Source organism: Acipenser ruthenus, chromosome 49, assembly GCF_902713425.1.
Source record: "Acipenser ruthenus chromosome 49, fAciRut3.2 maternal haplotype, whole genome shotgun sequence".
In the NCBI taxonomy this organism is placed as follows: domain Eukaryota; kingdom Metazoa; phylum Chordata; class Actinopteri; order Acipenseriformes; family Acipenseridae; genus Acipenser; species Acipenser ruthenus.
Window position 1 is genome coordinate 8,536,111 of NC_081237.1, and position 18,854 is coordinate 8,554,964.

The window sequence follows — 18,854 nt, forward strand, 5'->3', positions numbered from 1 at the left end:
GTATGTGTCTGTCTCCATTCTTAATGTGGGTGTAGAGGACATGGTATGGAGACGTGTTTGTTTTCCCTGGACATCAGTTGGGCCACGTCCTATAAGATGAAGATCCAAGACTCGCTCACCCTGGCGTCTGAGCCCTGCGCAGGTACCGCCTGTTCAGCAGCGCCAGGATTTAAATCTTGTTTAACTGAAAATGCCTGTGTGTTGTCCTTAAATTCTCCCACCCTGGCACTTTCCTCCCTTCTACACCAACTATCACTGTGCCAAATGGCAGGAAAACTAATGCTAGGTATTAAACTGTTGTGCAGGTGGTGAAGGAGAACTCTGTCTGCAAATCCCCTAGTAGTGCATGCTGTGCTATTACTTCAATACTGAGGACTGCTGTGGCTGTGTTTAGTGAATGAGTGTGCTGCGGATTTAACCATTTCATGCATGGCAGCCTCCTGGGAAGACCAAACTCTTCCAGACTTCATGTGGGAGACACAAATGCATGATTGCCTCGTACGTCCCTTTTTTTTTTTTTTTTTTTTTTAAAAGCCTGAAAGTGTTGAACAAAAAAGGGAATTTCTGATTTTGGAAGGGATTAAGAGCCATGTCTAATAATAAAAAGCACAGGCAACATCTATAGTTTATATTTTTAATGTATATGTACAGATCTTAAACTCACAAAGCAGATGCAAAATACAGACGCTACGTTCACTTGAACACATTGATCATATTAATTATTAGTCATTTATTTTTACATTCGTTCAAGATAGTCTTTAGTACTTTTGGTGGCCGTGTGATTAATAGTTTTTATTTTACAATTTGGTTTACATTACCAGTCATTTTTTTATTCCACCAAAGTGGAATTCAGTCCACACTGAAGTTGCAGATACATTCTTAATGATAAAAAAAGAAATGAAATGCTGCTTCTTCATATTAACTCCCTAATCTCTGGGGTTCCACCACCTCGCCCCTACAGGGGTGCACCTGTACCAGATCCGCTCAATCATTGAGGAGATGTTACCAACACAGACGTGGACTCCCCTCCCAGGACAGAACCGTTTGAGCTGTTCCAGGTTCACTCTGCTGGTATTTCACTGAAAGCTAACTGCTGTGTTTGTTTCACATTTACAGAGGCTCATTAATGAGCCACCGCACACTTTCTTAATGACGCACGGAGCACACAGTGATAAGTGAATACCTCAAAACAAACAGCACCAAAGCAATCGCTGTGTCTCCTCCGAGTCACGTGATGAAAGTGCATTTTCACCATGACTAGGAGAGCAAGTGCAGGCAGAGCAGTGCACAAGCCAAACACAGTTCAGTGGAGGAAGCTTCCTGTTGTTTTAATCACTTGAATGAAGTGCGAATGATTCTTCACCCCCCCCCCCCATTCCCGAGACAAACACAGCACAGCGTCCAGGTTTCCTCCGTTTTATAACTCAGAGTTTTCTTTTGAAACTGACAGAGATGCACCAGAGCAGCAATGGGAAGCTTTGTGTGAACGTGGGAATGTACAAGCCGAGCTCCGGAGAGAACGCTGCTTAGGGAGCCGTGGGCTTTTTGTTTTGTTATATAATGTTAGTGATGAGGAACAGCAAGACTGCACCGGACCATTTCTGTACTTCTCTCAGCCTCTCCGTGTCTGTGTGTAGAAGATGAGCTCTGGTATCTCAGCCCCTCTCCTCCCAGCCCCTCTCAGTCTCTCTCCTCTCTCCTCCCAGCCCCAGTCTCTCTCCTCCCAGATCCTCTCAGTGTCTCTCCTCTCTCCTCCCAGCCCCTCTCAGTGTCTCTCCTCTCTCCTCCCAGCCCCTCTCAGTGTCTCTCCTCTCTCCTCCCAGCCCCTCTCAGTGTCTCTCCTCTCTCCTCCCAGCCTCACTCCTCCCAGCCCCTTTCCTCCTCTCTCCTCTCAGCCCCTCTCAGCCTCTCTCCTCCGAGCCCCTCTCCTCCTCCCAGTCTCTACGTGTCTATGTGTAGAAGATGAGCTCTGGTATCTCAGCCCCTCTCAGTCTCTCTCCTCCCAGCCCCTCTCAGTCTCTCTCCTCCCAGCCCCTCTCAGTCTCTCTCCTCTCTCCTCCCAGCCCCTCTCAGTGTCTCTCCTCTCTCCTCCCAGCCCCTCTCAGTCTCTCTCCTCTCAGCCCTTCTCCTCCCAGTCTCTCCGTGTCTATGTGTAGAAGATGAGCTCGGGGATCTGCCCATCCTCTACCGAGGTTCCGTTGTTGTTCCCGGCCGCGTAGCAGAATGTGAAGCAGGTCTTGGTCCCGGTGGTGGAGGCCTCGTGGATCACCTTCCGCAGTCCCTTCGTACCGTAGTGAGAGTCCGGGCCCTGCGACAGAACCACAGACACGTCAGAACCACACTGGAGCAAACACACCTATCAGAACCACGCAGAGCATCAGAACCAGAGCCCGGGCCCTGGGGCAGAACCACACAGAGCTATCGGAGCCACTAAGACATCGGTGTAGTTTAGTCCCTTGCCTGCTTTAGCTCCCTTCCTCCCTGTGTAGTTCCCCCCGTCTCTCTAGCTCCCCCTGGTGCTGGTACCTTGAGCGTGGCGCAGGCGGTGTAGTTGACGTTGGGCAGGATCTCGACCGGCTCCTTGAACATCACGCGGAAGGTGCTGGCCGTGCCGTCGCAGCTGAAGCCTGTGTCGTTCTGACCCAGAGCCGTGTTACTGTCCGTGTGGATGATCTGGAACCACGAGGAGAATCACAACAGGGATCAGTGCAGACCGGCTCTCCCGCCCCACACGTCACTAACACGGACACGGTTCACTCCTCTTACCTGGATATTGACCTGGTAGTCCGTGGGCCCGTGGATCGAGCCATACAGGCCGAACCCGACCACGAATATCCTGCGATTCACCGAGAACCTGCCGGGAGAGAAAGGGTTAACATGAGTGAGTGTGTCCAGTGTGTGCAGTGCAGTGTGTCAGTGTGTATGGTGCAGTGCAGTGTGCACAGTGTGTATGGTGCAGTGCAGTGTGTCCAGTGTGTTCAGTGCAGTGTGTAAGCGTGTATGGTGCAGTGCAGTGTGTCAGTGCAGTGCGTATGGTGCAGTGCAGTGTGTCAGTGTGTATGGTGCAGTGCAGTGTGCACAGTGTGTATGGTGCAGTGCAGTGTGCTCAGTGCAGTGTGTCAGTGCAGTGCGTATGGTGCAGTGCAGTGTGTATGGTGCAGTGTGCTCAGTGTGTCAGTGTGTATGGTGCAGTGCAGTGTGCTCAGTGCAGTGTGTATGGTGCAGTGCAGTGCAGTGCGTCAGTGGCTCAGTGAGTTACCGGATGCGGTCGCTCGTCCCGCTGTACCCCCAGCGACTCTCCACCTGCTGGAAGCGGTTGATGTTGCACTCCTTCCCCCGCAGGCAGCACCGCGGCCGGTCGATGAACTCCACGCGTGGCTTCGGATTCACCGTGAAGTGCAGGAAGAGACTGACCACCTCCCTGTCCGTGAGAATACCCGACTGAGCCGGGCCTGGGGGGGGGTGGGAGGGGGGGCACTGTGAACACACAGGCACTGCAGCGCGTGAAGTCCACACTGCTTCACATTAGAGACTGACCACCTCCCTGTCCGTGAGAATACCCAACTGAGCCAGGCCTGAGGGGGGCACTGTGAACACACAGGCACTGCAGCGCGTGAAGTCCACACTGCTTCACATTAGAGACTGACCACCTCCCTGTCCGTGAGAATACCCGACTGAGCCAGGCCTGGGGGGGGCACAGTGAACACACAGGCACTGTGAACACACAGGCACTGCAGCGCGTGAAGTCCACACTGCTTCACATTAGAGACTGACCACCTCCCTGTCCGTGAGAATACCCGACTGAGCCAGGCCTGAGGGGGGCACTGTGAACACACAGGCACTGCAGCGCGTGAAGTCCACACTGCTTCACATTAGAGACTGACCACCTCCCTGTCCGTGAGAATACCCGACTGAGCCAGGCCTGAGGGGGGCACTGTGAACACACAGGCACTGCAGCGCGTGAAGTCCACACTGCTTCACATTAGTTCACTGCTGCTGCTGCTGCTGCTGAATTAGCCACAGCGGACAGACATCAAGCTCAGGTGTCTTATTTGACAGTAAAACCAGGAATGGATCAAACTGCTATGCAATGGGAGTCTTATTTCCATCCCTGTTAGCAGTAGCAGTAGTATTGGAAACTAAACTGAAGAGTGGACTTAAACACAACCCCACACTCAACGCAAGCCCCGCACTCAACACTCAGCACACACCCCCCCTCAGCGCACGCCCCGCACTCAACACTCAGCGCACGCCCCCCCTCAGCGCACGCCCCGCACTCAACACTCAGCGCACGCCCTCCCTCAGCGCACGCCCCCCCTCAGCGCAAGCCCCGCACTCAACACTCACGCTCCGCACCTGCGGCGAACTCCTCGATGGTCATGAGCGGGAAGCGGATGAGGGGCAGCGCCTTGCCCAGGACACGACGCTTGTTCTCGGGGCTCGGCTGCAGCTGCTGCCTCTGGGACTCTGCGTCCGACCAGCGACTCACCGCCGTGAAGAGACGGACCTCCCGAATACCCAGCGTGTCCCGCTCCAGCACCGCCATCAGCGTGTCTGAGAGAGAGGGGCAGGAAAGAGCTTACTTTGAGAAGCAGCGTGCCCCGAGGACGACAGCAGGGCGGCTCAGCGGTGTGAGAGGAGGGGCTGGCTGAGCTCTCACCCAGGTCGATGTCTGTGAAGCCCTCTGCGTTGATGGCGTCAGACGTGTTCTTGTCGATGTTCTCCAGGCAGAGGCTGGCCAGCTGGGGCTCGTCGAACAACCGGGCCTGGAGCAAGAGACACAACACACAACACAGTGAGACACACACACACAACACAGCCCTCCCTCTCACTCCTCCCCCCTCACCTGTGTGAGCAGCATGAAGGCGTTGTCCGCTCTCAGGTTCTTCTTCAGGAACTCCACGCAGTGGGCCTCCAGTGCCGGCACTGCGTACTTCTTAGCCGTGTACAGCGTGGTCATCACCGTCTCCGGCCCGATCTGCACCTCGTCCGAGTACAGGAACCTGCGAGCGGGGAGAGAACACACACACACCTAGAACCAGGGAGCAGGGAGAGAACACACACACACCTAGAACCAGGGAGCAGGGAGAGAACACACACACACACCTAGAACCAGGGAGCCCAGCCAGGAACCTGCGAGCGGGGAGCGAACACACACACACCTAGAACCAGGGAGCCCAGCCAGGAACCTGCGAGCGGGGGAGAGAACACACACACACACACCTAGAACCAGGGAGCCCAGCCAGGAACCTGCGAGCGGGGAGCGAACACACACACACCTAGAACCAGGGAGCCCAGCCAGGAACCTGCGAGCGGGGAGAGAACACACACACACACCTAGAACCAGGGAGCAGGGAGAGAACACACACACACCTAGAACCAGGGAGCCCAGCCAGGAACCTGCGAGCGGGGAGAGAACACACACACACCTAGAACCAGGGAGCCCAGCCAGGAAGCTGCACTGCTGCACCTCCGCAGGGATGGAAATCAGACTCCCACTGCACAGACGTTTGATCCATTCCTGGTTTTAAGACGAGTTCGGGGTGCAGGGTCAAGTAAGTTCAGGGGACAGTTAGTTTAAAGTGCAGTAAGTATTAGTGGTTAGGGGACGGGGAGCAGTGTGTTAAGGGTTAGTGGTTAGGGGTGCAGGGTGTTGGGGTGCAGGGGTTAGGGGTGCGGTGTGTTGGGGTGCAGAGGTTAGGGGTTAGGGGTGCGGTGTGTTGGGGTGCAGGGGTTAGGGGTGCGGTGTGTCGGGGTGCAGGGGGGTCTCACTTGAGCAGGGCGAGGAAGGCCGCTGGCTCCACGTCTGGCAGCTCGATCTCAGTGGACGTTGTCGCCATTCCCCCGTTGAACATTGCATCGAACACAGCGCTGCCCACCGCTAGCACAAACCTGGAACAGGGCAGAGACACGGGCACAGGGTTACAGGGGTACACAAACACAGGGCTACCTACACAGAGCTTAAAAAACACAAACTTGTCACCTTGTTGTTCTTAAGACAGAAAATGCCATCTCAGTAGACTAACTCAAACACATTGAAAACGGCATGCAATACAATAGAGAATACTGGGGCTGATCTAAACACACACACACACACACATATATATATATATACACTGTACTGTGTACTGACTTCGCTCCCAGGATTGTACACAGTCACAGGGAGGGAGGGAGAGAGAGAGCAGCGGCGGTCGGATTCCAGAAATGGTTCAGCAACCGCAGTGCCTCCTCTATTGTCAATACTGAGAGACACGCTTCCTTTACTTTAGCGTCAAAAATAATTACTGCTGTTGATTTGATAAACCGCCCCCCTCTACAATAACAACAACAATAATAATAATAATAATAATAATAATAATAATAATAATTCCTGTTACCGGTATGCCCAGATTCAGTAAACCCAGTGTACACCGACAAGATTATTTACACATTCGTATTTATCAACTAATCTTAAAATAAAAAAAAGATAGATTCTGAGTTTTAATGAAATTATTAATACTGTCAGACAGACACTCTGCAGGGCACAACGCCACAGCTAGCAAGCAAACATGAGAGATGAAGTGATTAGACACCGACACAGCGGGACCAGCCCATGCGTTAACAAGCATCCGTATACTGACCCAGTCAGCTAGCGCGCTGCCCACCGAACCCCGTCTGCCGCATATGTACTATTATTATTATTATTATTATTATTATTATTATTATTACTATTATTATTATTATTATTATTATTATTATTATTGTTGTTGTTGTTGTTGTTGTTGTTGTTGTTAAAGGCGCAGCTGGCCTCGGTCCCTCCCTCCCTGTGTGCCGGGCCGGTGCTGCCTCCGCTCCCCCTCAGGTGATTGCTTACCTGTGCGCGGGTATCCTCTGCATTCCCATCCCCTTGCCCACCAGAAAATGCACGTCGCTGAGCACCTCGGTGTTGAAAAGGAAGGCGAACCTCTCCTTCACCGTGCTTTTGGTAGCCTGCCAGTTATACACGGGCTCCCGGTAAACGAGCACCGAGGCCGCCTCTACCCCGGCCCCCGCCGGCTGCTGGGGGGGACTGGAGGGCACTGTCACCGGGTTAGCCGCAACTGCGCCGCCGCTGCCTCCGACCGGGCCCAGCTGGGGGTTAAAGTTACTGGCGCGCCCGGATCCCCCTGCCGCCGCCGCCGCCGCCGGGGCGGCTCCCCCGTTGCTGGTAGCCGAGGCGTGGGCGCTGTTGCTCGGGAGGACGTTGCCGAGCGGTCCTGGGATGGACACGTTGAGACACGGAGCGCCGCCGCCGCTCCCTCCCGCAGCCATCTTGGATTTAGGAGATTGCAGCAAGGCGAGCTGGAGAAGAGAGCAGCGCCGCATGAGAGAGGCGAAGCGGGGGGACCCGGGGCGGGGGGACCGGGGGGACCGGGGGACCGGGGGGACCGGGGGGACCCGGGGCGGGGGGACCGGGGGGAGCGGGGGGACCGGGGGCGGGGGGACCGGGGGGACCCGGGGCGGGGGGAGCGGGGCGGGGGGACCGGGGGGACCGGGGCGGGGGGACCGGGGGGACCCGGGGCGGGGGGAGCGGGGCGGGGGGACCGGGGGGACCGGGGCGGGGGGACCGGGGGGACCCGGGGCGGGGGGAGCGGGGCGGGGGGACCGGGGCGGGGGGACCGGGGGGACCCGGGGCGGGGGGAGCGGGGCGGGGGGACCGGGGGGACCGGGGGCGGGGGGACCGGGGGGACCCGGGGGGACCGGGGGCGGGGGGACCCGGGGCGGGGGGACCGGGGGAGCGGGGGGACCGGGGGGACCCGGGGGGACCGGGGGCGGGGGGACCCGGAGCGGGGGGAGCGGGGCGGGGGGACCGGGGGGAGCGGGGGGACCGGGGGGACCGGGGGGTATTTATTATAGCACGTGTGGGGGTATGTGTAGAAATGCATGCTCTCTTTGTTGTGGTGTTTATTTTATTGGGGATATGTTCGCAATGTGGGTGTGGGGTGGGGGGGGGGGGGGGGGGGGGTGACGCTGATCTCTCAATCATGATGTCATATTTTGAGGCTGTCTGTATCAACCGCAAGAGAAGCAGCGATGCTGTCAAAACACCCGACCCCTGTGCAAATATTATTATTATTATTATTTATTTATTTATTTCTTACAGCAGACGCCCTTATCCAGGGCGACTTACAATTCTTACAAGATATCATTATTTGTATATACAGTTAGCCATTTATACAAATATAAAATAAATAAACCACATTTGTTTATTATTATTATTATTATTATTATTATTATTATTATTATTATTATTATTATTATTATTATTATTGTAATGTTTGTAAGCTGTTTCCTTCGGCTGTGTCGTGGATTGGGCTGTGTGTGGATTGTGTGTTTTTTACAGATAATAATAACAGTGGTAAATCTGGCCTTAAAGGAAATGCGTGTTCTTAACATTGTCACCTGAATTCAGACCCCTTTAAATTGCTCAGTATGTTGAATTCACATATTAAATGGAATAATATGTCGGCACTGTTTTTATCATAATAGACAAACCCCCCCAAACCGAAATGTTAGCAGTGTGTGTGTGTGTATTGTGTTACATGTCATTTATGCTGCAGTGCACTCGTTAAACACATTTGGGAGAGTGGGTGGGTGGGCGCGCACCTGGGTCAGACATAACATTTTAAACATTGGGACGGGGTGTTGATAAACCCCGGCACACAGAAACCATTCCCGAAGAGCCGATTGGTTAAAACTCTCCCCCTTGAAAACGTGAAACTGAACGCCAGCTTCTTGATAGGTCAGAGGAGCGTGTGGATTTTTTTTTTTTTCTACAGCCAACCAATTACATCACAGGAAACAGCGTGGTTTTTACGCACCGGTTTTTTAATTGGGAAGGAATGGACCATTCAGAACGTGCCATTGCCTACAGGAGCCAATCAGCGACCGGAGACAGTCTAACCCAGTTTCACTCAAGGGTGGTTGAGAGCAGAGGCTTGATCGAAGAGGCGAATTTTTTCCAAGAGGTAATTAAACACCAAAGTCTTTGTTTAATAACGTTTAATTAAACGTGTTCCGTGCACCGAGTGCGGTGCTAATTGACCTGTCGTGCGTTCACGATGTAAACCGCGCAAAATGCGAATTATTTTACGGTTAAAAACAAACAAACAAAGCAGCAGTCCGGTTGCTAATTGATGTTACAGTGTAATAAAGACTCTGTGTTGAGGTGCGGCGCTACGCAATACACACTGCACAAAACCAGCCTGTTAAAACTGACATAACGTTCAAGCATGTTAGAAAAAACTTTTATTAGTATTATTATTATTATTTGAAATATATACACAAAAAAAAAAAAAAATCTTCATAAATGCAGACGTTTCGACTGACGAAATTGAAGACGATCCCGTACATTACTAGCGGAACCCCCTTTTTTTTGTGATTGGTTGTATTCAGTTGGTTCTGTGCGAGTATTGATTAATGCTGCACCCGTGTCTGCTGCGTGTCGGAATGTGACGTCGTTTTTCTGCACAGGGACTCGGCCGCCGTGCAGTGATGTCACAGAACACTAAGCACCACAATGCGGGCCCCGCGTGAGTATGACGAGCAGTTCTGGGGTTTATTTCAGAGCTTGTTTGAGGTGTTGTGCACGTCACAGGGTCATGTTTGGTTCTGCACAAGGAGTTTCTTTTATTAGGTCGCCTGTGGTCTCTCTCGACCCCCGTGCAAAAGCGAGAGCTTCATTGTGTAGCTGAGTTAGTGGCAGCGCTGTGCTATAGCAGAGAGACACCTCACGCTGTGTTGCAGGGCCCTGCCTGCGCGGAGCCAGGCTCTGAACGGGGGAGTGAAGCTGGAGCAGAGAGAGGGGCCTCCCCGAGGGCCACCGCCTGGAGAGAGAGCAGGGGGGAGTGCGGAGGAGGTCAGTACAGCTCGCTCTCTCTGTGACTCTCTCACTGTCACTCAAACACTGTGACTCTCTCTCTCTCTCACTGTCACTCTCTCTCTCTCTCTCTCTCTCTCTCTCTCTGTCTGTCGCTCTCTCTCTCGCTCTCTCTCTGTCTCTCTCTGTCTGTCACTCTCTGTCTCTGGCTCTCTCTCTCTCTCTCTGTCACTCTCGCTCTCTCTCTCTCTTTCTCTCTGTCACTCTCTCTGTCTCTCGCTCTCTGTGACTCCGCTCTCTCACTTTCACACTATCACGCTTACTCTCTCTCTTGCTCTCGGTCTCTCTCGCTCTCCCTCATTTCTATAGTATCTAAGAGCTGTTTTTTGGGGGTGTATCGTCATGACGCTCAGCCTGTTCACACGTCTCCCCGCAGCCAGTGAAGAAGCGCGGCTGGCCGAAGGGGAAGAAGAGGAAGAAGGTTTTGCCGAACGGGCCGAAGGCTCCGGTGACGGGGTACGTGCGCTTCCTGAACGAGAGGAGGGAGCAGATCCGCAGCCAGCACCCCGAGCTGCCCTTCCCAGAGATCACCAAGAGACTGGGGGCCGAGTGGAGCCGACTGGGCGTGTCGGACAAGCAGGTGAGGGGAGAGGGGTGAGGTGAGGGGTGAGGGGAGTGGGGGGTGAGTGCCTGCGTCTCTGTGTCTCTGCATTAACCCCGCGTGTGCCGGGGTCTCTGCGCAGCGATTCCTGGACGAGGCTGAGAAGGAGAAGCAGCAGTACATGAAGGAGCTGAAGGAGTACCAGCAGAGCGAGGCCTTCCGTCTGAGCAGCGACCAGATCCAGGACAAGAAGATCAAGAAAGGTGAGCCTGGCACCCTCCCCCCTGCACTACCCCTGCTCCCTGCACTACCCCTGCTCCCTGCACTACCCCTCCCCCCTGCACTACCCCTGCCCCCTGCACTACCCCTGCTCCCTGCACTACCCCTGCTCCCTCCACTACCCCTACCCCCTGCTCCCTGTCCCCTACCCCCTCCACTACCCCTGCTCCCTGCTCCCTGTCCCCTCCCCCCTCCACTACCCCTGCTCCCTGCTCCCTGTCCCTTCCCCTCTCCACTACCCCTGCTCCCTGTCCCCTCCCCCCTCCACTACCCCCAGCACAGTTTATTTATTTTGCTTTTGCATTTCCAGAAGAGCCACCCTCTGTGATCATCAACGCTGCTGGAACCGGGCTGGGGATGAAGGTGAGGAGGAGGAGGGAGGGAGTGAAGCCAGGGGGGGTGGGAGGGAGGGAGTAATGATTGTTACAGAAGTGATTGAACAGGTCAGTGAATTCCTCCTCTCTTCTCTTCTCTTCCAGAGTTGTGACCTGTCGGACCGCTTCTCCAAGTTCGATGTTCCCATCTTCACCGAGGAGTTCCTGGACCAGAACAAAGGTGAGGCGGAACCCGGATCCAGACTGACAGCAGGACCCCCCCCCCCCCCCTCCGCAAGCTCTCTCTGTTTGATCCTCTCTGTGGCTCTCGAGTCGGAGCTCCACAGGCTGTAACCCCGTCTCTCTCTCTGTTTGATCCTCTCTGTGGCTCTCAAGTCGGAGCACCACAGGCTGTAACCCCGTCTCTCTCTCTGTTTGATCCTCTCTGTGGCTCTCGAGTCGGAGCTCCGCAGGCTGTGACCCCGTCTCTCTTTCTGTTTGATCCTCTCTGTGGCTCTCGAGTCGGAGCTCCACAGGCTGTGACCCCATCTCTCTCTCTGTTTGATCCTCTCTGTGGCTCTCGAGTCGGAGCTCGCTCCGCAGGCTGTGACCCCGTCTCTCTCTCTGTTTGATCCTCTCTGTGGCTCTCGAGTCGGAGCTCCGCAGGCTGTGACCCCGTCTCTCTCTCTGTTTGATCCTCTCTGTAGCTCGCGAGTCGGAGCTCCGCAGGCTGTGACCCCGTCTCTCTCTCTGTTTGATCCTCTCTGTGGCTCTCGAGTCGGAGCTCCGCAGGCTGTGACCCCTTCTCTCTCTCTGTTTGATCCTCTCTGTGGCTCTCGAGTCGGAGCTCGCTCCGCAGGCTGTGACCCCGTCTCTCTCTCTGTTTGATCCTCTCTGTGGCTCTCGAGTCGGAGCTCCGCAGGCTGTGACCCCGTCTCTCTCTCTGTTTGATCCTCTCTGTGGCTCTCGAGTCGGAGCTCCACAGGCTGTAACCCCGTCTCTCTCTCTGTTTGATCCTCTCTGTAGCTCGCGAGTTGGAGCTCCACAGGCTGTGACCCCGTCTCTCTCTCTGTTTGATCCTCTCTGTGGCTCTCGAGTCGGAGCTTCGCAGGCTGTAACCCCGTCTCTCTCTCTCTCTGTTTGATACTCTCTGTGGCTCTCGAGTCGGAGCTCCGCAGGCTGTGACCCCGTCTCTCTCTCTGTTTGATCCTCTCTGTGGCTCTCGAGTCGGAGCTCCGCAGGCTGTGACCCCGTCTCTCTCTCTGTTTGATCCTCTCTGTGGCTCGCGAGTCGGAGCTCCGCAGGCTGTGACCCCGTCTCTCTCTCTGTTTGATCCTCTCTGTAGCTCGCGAGTCGGAGCTCCGCAGGCTGTGACCCCGTCTCTCTCTCTGTTTGATCCTCTCTGTGGCTCGCGAGTTGGAGCTCCACAGGCTGTGACCCCGTCTCTCTCTCTGTTTGATCCTCTCTGTGGCTCTCGAGTCGGAGCTTCGCAGGCTGTAACCCCGTCTCTCTCTCTCTCTGTTTGATCCTCTCTGTGGCTCTCGAGTCGGAGCTCCGCAGGCTGTGACCCCGTCTCTCTCTCTGTTTGATCCTCTCTGTGGCTCTCGAGTCGGAGCTCCGCAGGCTGTGACCCCGTCTCTCTCTCTGTTTGATCCTCTCTGTGGCTCTCGAGTCGGAGCTCCGCAGGCTGTGACCCCGTCTCTCTCTCTGTTTGATCCTCTCTGTAGCTCGCGAGTCGGAGCTCCGCAGGCTGTGACCCCGTCTCTCTCTCTGTTTGATCCTCTCTGTGGCTCTCGAGTCGGAGCTCAGCAGGCTGTGACCCCTTCTCTCTCTCTGTTTGATCCTCTCTGTGGCTCTCGAGTCGGAGCTCGCTCCGCAGGCTGTGACCCCGTCTCTCTCTCTGTTTGATCCTCTCTGTGGCTCTCGAGTCGGAGCTCCGCAGGCTGTGACCCCGTCTCTCTCTCTGTTTGATCCTCTCTGTGGCTCTCGAGTCGGAGCTCCGCAGGCTGTGACCCCGTCTCTCTCTCTGTTTTATCCTCTCTGTAGCTCGCGAGTCGGAGCTCCGCAGGCTGTGACCCCGTCTCTCTCTCTCTGTTTGATCCTCTCTGTGGCTCTCGAGTCGGAGCTCCGCAGGCTGTGACCCTGTCTCTCTCTGTTTGATCCTCTCTGTGGCTCGCGAGTCGGAGCTCCGCAGGCTGTGACCCTGTCTCTCTCTGTTTGATCCTCTCTGTAGCTCGCGAGTCGGAGCTCCGCAGGCTGTAACCTCGTCTCTCTCTCTGTTTGATCCTCTCTGTGGCTCTCGAGTCGGAGCTCGCTCCGCAGGCTGTGACCCCGTCTCTCTCTCTGTTTGATCCTCTCTGTGGCTCTCGAGTCGGAGCTCCGCAGGCTGTGACCCCGTCTCTCTCTCTGTTTTATCCTCTCTGTAGCTCGCGAGTCGGAGCTTCGCAGGCTGTGACCCCGTCTCTCTCTCTGTTTTATCCTCTCTGTAGCTCGCGAGTCGGAGCTCGCTCCGCAGGCTGTAACCCCGTCTCTCTCTCTGTTTGATCCTCTCTGTGGCTCTCGAGTCGGAGCTCCGCAGGCTGTAACCTCGTCTCTCTCTCTGTTTGATCCTCTCTGTGGCTCTCGAGTCGGAGCTCCGCAGGCTGTGACCCCGTCTCTCTCTCTGTTTGATCCTCTCTGTGGCTCTCGAGTCGGAGCTCCGCAGGCTGTAACCTCGTCTCTCTCTCTGTTTGATCCTCTCTGTGGCTCTCGAGTCGGAGCTCCGCAGGCTGTGACCCCGTCTCTCTCTCTGTTTGATCCTCTCTGTGGCTCTCGAGTCGGAGCTCCGCAGGCTGTAACCTCGTCTCTCTCTCTGTTTGATCCTCTCTGTAGCTCGCGAGTCGGAGCTCGCTCCGCAGGCTGTAACCCCGTCTCTCTCTCTGTTTGATCCTCTCTGTGGCTCTCGAGTCGGAGCTCCGCAGGCTGTGACCCCGTCTCTCTCTCTGTTTTATCCTCTCTGTAGCTCGCGAGTCGGAGCTCGCTCCGCAGGCTGTAACCCCGTCTCTCTCTCTGTTTGATCCTCTCTGTGGCTCTCGAGTCGGAGCTCCACAGGCTGTAACCTCGTCTCTCTCTCTGTTTGATCCTCTCTGTGGCTCTCGAGTCGGAGCTCCGCAGGCTGTAACCCCGTCTCTCTCTCTGTTTGATCCTCTCTGTGGCTCTCGAGTCGGAGCTCCGCAGGCTGTGACCCCGTCTCTCTCTCTGTTTGATCCTCTCTGTGGCTCGCGAGTCGGAGCTCCGCAGGCTGTGACCCCGTCTCTCTCTCTGTTTGATCCTCTCTGTGGCTCTCGAGTCGGAGCTCCGCAGGCTGTGACCCCTTCTCTCTCTCTGTTTGATCCTCTCTGTGGCTCTCGAGTCGGAGCTCCACAGGCTGTAACCCCGTCTCTCTCTCTGTTTGATCCTCTCTGTGGCTCTCGAGTCGGAGCTCCACAGGCTGTAACCCCGTCTCTCTCTCTGTTTGATCCTCTCTGTGGCTCTCGAGTCGGAGCTCGCTCCGCAGGCTGTGACCCCGTCTCTCTCTCTGTTTGATCCTCTCTGTGGCTCTCGAGTCGGAGCTCGCTCCGCAGGCTGTAACCTCGTCTCTCTCTCTGTTTGATCCTCTCTGTAGCTCGCGAGTCGGAGCTTCGCAGGCTGCGCAAGGCGAATGTGGAGTTTGAGGAGCAGAACTCCGTGCTGCAGAAGCACATCGAGGACATGCACAGCGCCAAAGAGAGGCTGGAGGCGGAGCTGGCGCAGGACGAGCGGGAAACGCAGGTGCTGCAGAAACACCTGGGAGCCATTCGACAGGCCCTGAGCAGCAGCCTCTCAGGGGTGCCCCTGCCAGGTACCGGTGGGTGTGTGTGTGGGCGGGTGGGTGTGTATTTCTCTCTGTCTGTGTCTGACTTTGTGGATGTGTGTGTGTCTCTCTTTCTTTCTCTCTCTCTCTCTCTCTCTCTCTCTTTCTCTCTCTCTGATTGTGTCAAAGCATCTGTTTGTTTCAGAATAGTAAAATTACGTGTCTGTGTGTCATGCTGATGATGACCTCACACTGCCCCCCCCGCCAGGTTCCGGCGAGACCCCCACCCCCGGCACGCTGGACTCCTACATGACCCGCCTCATCAGCGTCATCGAGAGCAGCCCACTGGAGTACAAGAGACTCGTCACCAAGATAAAGGACATCATCAGCCACCTGGACAGGTAACCCTGCATGCAGGCTCCCCTCCCCTCGCTCTCCTCTCGCCCTGACAGAGGGTTGCTGTGCTGGTTGCAGGAGCTGGTTAGGAAGCAGTGAGGGAGATGAGGGTGTTATTTACAGGGCTCTGTGGGGATTTATTGAGAGAAGTCCAAGGTGCTGTTCTGTGGGGTTGCCAGCAGAGGGCCCTGAGGGCTGCAGTAGCACAGCACTGGCACAAGCGGGCTGGAATAAAGCTTCAGTTTTGCTTATTAAACACAAGGTGGCGCCCTTTCCCCACTTTGCGCAGGGCAGCAGCTCTCCAGGAGCAATCTTCTGTTGTGAGTGATTGTTAAGTTGAGTGACGGATTGATGTGTTTATTGCACAGTGTGTGCACTTACTGTTAAAACCATCATGTATATTTTACAAATCTGTGTAATAAAATCAAAATTAGCGGAAATGTCTTGCCAGCAAAACATTTCATGTTTTACACTTAACATATTCTCTCTCTCTCTCTCTCTCTCTCTCTCTCTCTCTCTCTCTCTCTCCAGTGAGAACCTGTGAGCTGCACACTACCCCCCCCTCCTCCTCACAGACACATCACCCCCGATCACTGCCCCCCCCCCCCAAGGCGCTCCGTCACGGACCCCCCAGTCAGAGCAGCAGGACAGTGTGTGGTGTATGAGGTGTATGAAAAGCATTTCAAAGCCTCGGCTTGGCTTAAGTTAAAGCTTCAGATATCTATTTCAATCATGTTGTTTAGAGTCAGGCACAGGGATTAGGAATAAAAACTGTTGTAACTGTGGGTGCTATATATATATATATAATGTGTGTGTATAATTATTATTACTGTTCTGTTATGCATTGCTCTCCACTTCCAAACTGAAATATATATATGATGTGTGTTTTGGGTCTCAGAAGTGGTTTTCTTAGGTTGAGTAAAGAAAGCCTTATTAGCATAGAGAAACACTCAGATGGTGAAATGTGTTTCCGATTGTCAGGGCTCATAATGTTGTGGAGTCGTGTGACTCTGTATTTGAACACACGGGTCTGCCCTCTGAAAGAGTGTTACTGAGCAGCTACACAACCACACACACACAACAGAGCAACTACACAACCACACACACACAACAGCAACTACACAACCACACACACACAACAGCAACTACACAACCACACACACACAACAGAGCAACTACACAACCACACACACACACAACAGCAACTACACAACCACACACACACACAACAGCAACTACACAACCACACACACACACAACAGCAACTACACAACCACACACACACACACAACAGAGCAGCTACACAACCACACACACACAACAGAGCAACCACACGCACACAACAGAGCAACTACACAACCACACATACACAACAGAGCAACTACACAACCACACGCACACACACAACAGAGCAACTACACAACCACACACACACACACACACACACACACACAACAGAGCAATCAAACAGATACACAACCACACACACACACACAACAGAGCAATCAAACAGGTACAAATAATAGTTTTATTTCATCGTTATAATCAAGCCAGTGTATTTGGTATTTGGATGTTAATAAAGGATGTTAATAAATGTAGTAAAATAGGGGGCAGATAAGAGCAAGTAAAGCGCATTCAAGGAAGGTTGATAATAAAGGCGTGTCTGAGTGTTTTTGGCTGGGTGTTGGGTGTGTTTGGATGTTAAAGGCGTGTCTGAGTGTTTTTGGCTGGGTGTTGGGTGTGTTTGGATGTTAATAAAGGCGTGTCTGAGTGTTTTTGGCTGGGTGTTGGGTGTGTTTGGATGATAATAAAGGCGTGTCTGAGTGTTTTTGGCTGGGTGTTGGGTGTGTTTGGATGTTAAAGGCGTGTCTGAGTGTTTTTGGCTGGGTGTTGGGTGTGTTTGGATGATAATAAAGGCGTGTCTGAGTGTTTTTGGCTGGGTGTTGGGTGTGTTTGGATGATAATAAAGGCGTGTCTGAGTGTTTTTGGCTGGGTGTTGGGTGTGTTTGGATGTTAATAAAGGTGTGTCTGAGTGTTTTTGGCTGGGTGTTGGGTGTGTTTGGATGTTAATAAAGGCGTGTCTGAGTGTTTTTGGCTGGGTGTTGGGTGTGTTTGGATGATAATAAAGGCGTGTCTGAGTGTTTTTGGCTGGGTGTTGGGTGTGTTTGGATGTTAATAAAGGCGTGTCTGAGTGTTTTTGGCTGGGTGTTGGGTGTGTTTGGATGTTAAAGGCGTGTCTGAGTGTTTTTGGCTGGGTGTTGGGTGTGTTTGGATGTTAATAAAGGCGTGTCTGAGTGTTTTTGGCTGGGTGTTGGGTGTGTTTGGATGTTAAAGGCGTGTCTGAGTGTTTTTGGCTGGGTGTTGGGTGTGTTTGGATGTTAAAGGCGTGTCTGAGTGTTTTTTGGCTGGGTGTTGGGTGTGTTTGGATGATAATAAAGGCGTGTCTGAGTGTTTTTGGCTGGGTGTTGGGTGTGTTTGGATGTTAATAAAGGCGTGTCTGAGTGTTTTTGGCTGGGTGTTGGGTGTGTTTGGATGTTAAAGGCGTGTCTGAGTGTTTTTGGCTGGGTGTTGGGTGTGTTTGGATGATAATAAAGGCGTGTCTGAGTGTTTTTGGCTGGGTGTTGGGTGTGTTTGGATGTTAATAAAGGCGTGTCTAAGTGTTTTTGGCTGGGTGTTGGGTGTGTTTGGATGTTAATAAAGGCGTGTCTGAGTGTTTTTGGCTGGGTGTTGGGTGTGTTTGGATGTTAATAAAGGCGTGTCTGAGTGTTTTTGGCTGGGTGTTGGGTGTGTTTGGGGGTCGCTTGAACGCGGTCCCGTCAGTGTGGAGGAGCCGCTGTCCTCACCTCCAGCACGGCCTGACTCGCTGAGCGGAACTCGCAGGATTGCCAGGCAGTGCGCTCCTGAGATACATACTAATCGGATTCGCCGGCGAGTCCGGAGCGGGGAGATTGATGAGCCGGGGTGAGTCACCGCTGAACCGCGGCAGAGCTGCCTCCAGCGGCCGTCACATCAAACCGTGCATTCCTCAAAAAAAAACAGGGGTTCACCCGCACGGGGGGGGGGGGGTTCCCTGATGCTGTAAAGCAGTTCAAAACCAGAAACGAGCCGTGCATGGTTTACCACGATGATACGAGGGCTTATCAAGCGAGCCCCATGTACGATGGTAAGAAACGCGGTGGGATGCAAAGCGTTCTGTCTGGAACCTTGGGGCTTCGATGGAACTTTCATCTCGTTCTACAAAGTGCTCGCCGGGTTCCAAAACAGAACCGCTCGCGTTCAGTGGATATGCAAGATAATAATACTTAAAAAAAATACAAATCTCTTGTAAAAATGTCTTAAAAACGAAACTCTTTGTAATTCTTTCTTAGATAACAGATGTGCGCAGCGAGGGGGGCGTTGTAGCCCAGATGCGTGTTGCATCCATACCCTGTCATAACGGAAGCAATTCAACCTCTAATCGGGGGCGAATCCATCCGTTATGTTTTAGCCAAAAGGGTTGGACCGGTCTGCGCATGAACAGACGCGCTGTGCCTTTAAGAACCCCCTCCCCGTGTTCCAGGCAGTCAGGTGTCTTCAGTCCAGGTCTCCTGCCTCTCATCAGCGCGGCGTGACGTC

The 18,854-nt window shown here is 54.0% G+C and overlaps 3 protein-coding genes across 5 annotated transcripts; 2 read left to right on the top strand and 1 right to left on the bottom strand.

Moving 5' to 3' along the window:
- Window positions 1–620: 620 nt before the first annotated feature.
- On the bottom strand, window positions 621–7,350 carry LOC117966271 (BTB/POZ domain-containing protein 2-like). Of its 2 annotated transcripts, none has more exons than XM_059014920.1 (9): window positions 6,854–7,350; window positions 5,773–5,892; window positions 4,847–5,003; window positions 4,661–4,766; window positions 4,348–4,554; window positions 3,260–3,452; window positions 2,767–2,854; window positions 2,527–2,673; window positions 621–2,308 (listed from the first exon to the last, which is right to left on the bottom strand). In XM_059014920.1, exons 1-9 carry the CDS (start codon window positions 7,342–7,344, stop codon window positions 2,147–2,149), a joined length of 1,671 nt encoding a protein of 556 aa, XP_058870903.1. In that variant the 5' UTR covers window positions 7,345–7,350; the 3' UTR covers window positions 621–2,146. The 2 variants fall into 2 exon arrangements, with proteins under 2 accessions (XP_058870903.1, XP_058870904.1); XM_059014921.1 differs by having other exon boundaries at window positions 4,357–4,554; window positions 6,854–7,348.
- Window positions 7,343–8,758, top strand: LOC131721835 (uncharacterized). Its single transcript, XM_059014828.1, has 2 exons — window positions 7,343–7,862; window positions 8,751–8,758. Exons 1-2 carry the CDS (start codon window positions 7,343–7,345, stop codon window positions 8,756–8,758), a joined length of 528 nt encoding a protein of 175 aa, XP_058870811.1.
- Window positions 8,759–8,846: 88 nt separating this feature from the next.
- Window positions 8,847–16,751, top strand: LOC117966198 (SWI/SNF-related matrix-associated actin-dependent regulator of chromatin subfamily E member 1-related-like). 2 transcript variants are annotated; one of them, XM_059014922.1, is made up of 10 exons: window positions 8,847–8,987; window positions 9,493–9,551; window positions 9,766–9,877; window positions 10,275–10,478; window positions 10,582–10,702; window positions 11,029–11,081; window positions 11,198–11,273; window positions 14,676–14,891; window positions 15,112–15,244; window positions 15,771–16,751. In XM_059014922.1, exons 1-10 carry the CDS (start codon window positions 8,862–8,864, stop codon window positions 15,781–15,783), a joined length of 1,113 nt encoding a protein of 370 aa, XP_058870905.1. In that variant the 5' UTR covers window positions 8,847–8,861; the 3' UTR covers window positions 15,784–16,751. The 2 variants fall into 2 exon arrangements, with proteins under 2 accessions (XP_058870905.1, XP_058870906.1); XM_059014923.1 differs by having other exon boundaries at window positions 8,899–8,987; window positions 9,415–9,551.
- Window positions 16,752–18,854: the final 2,103 nt, after the last annotated feature.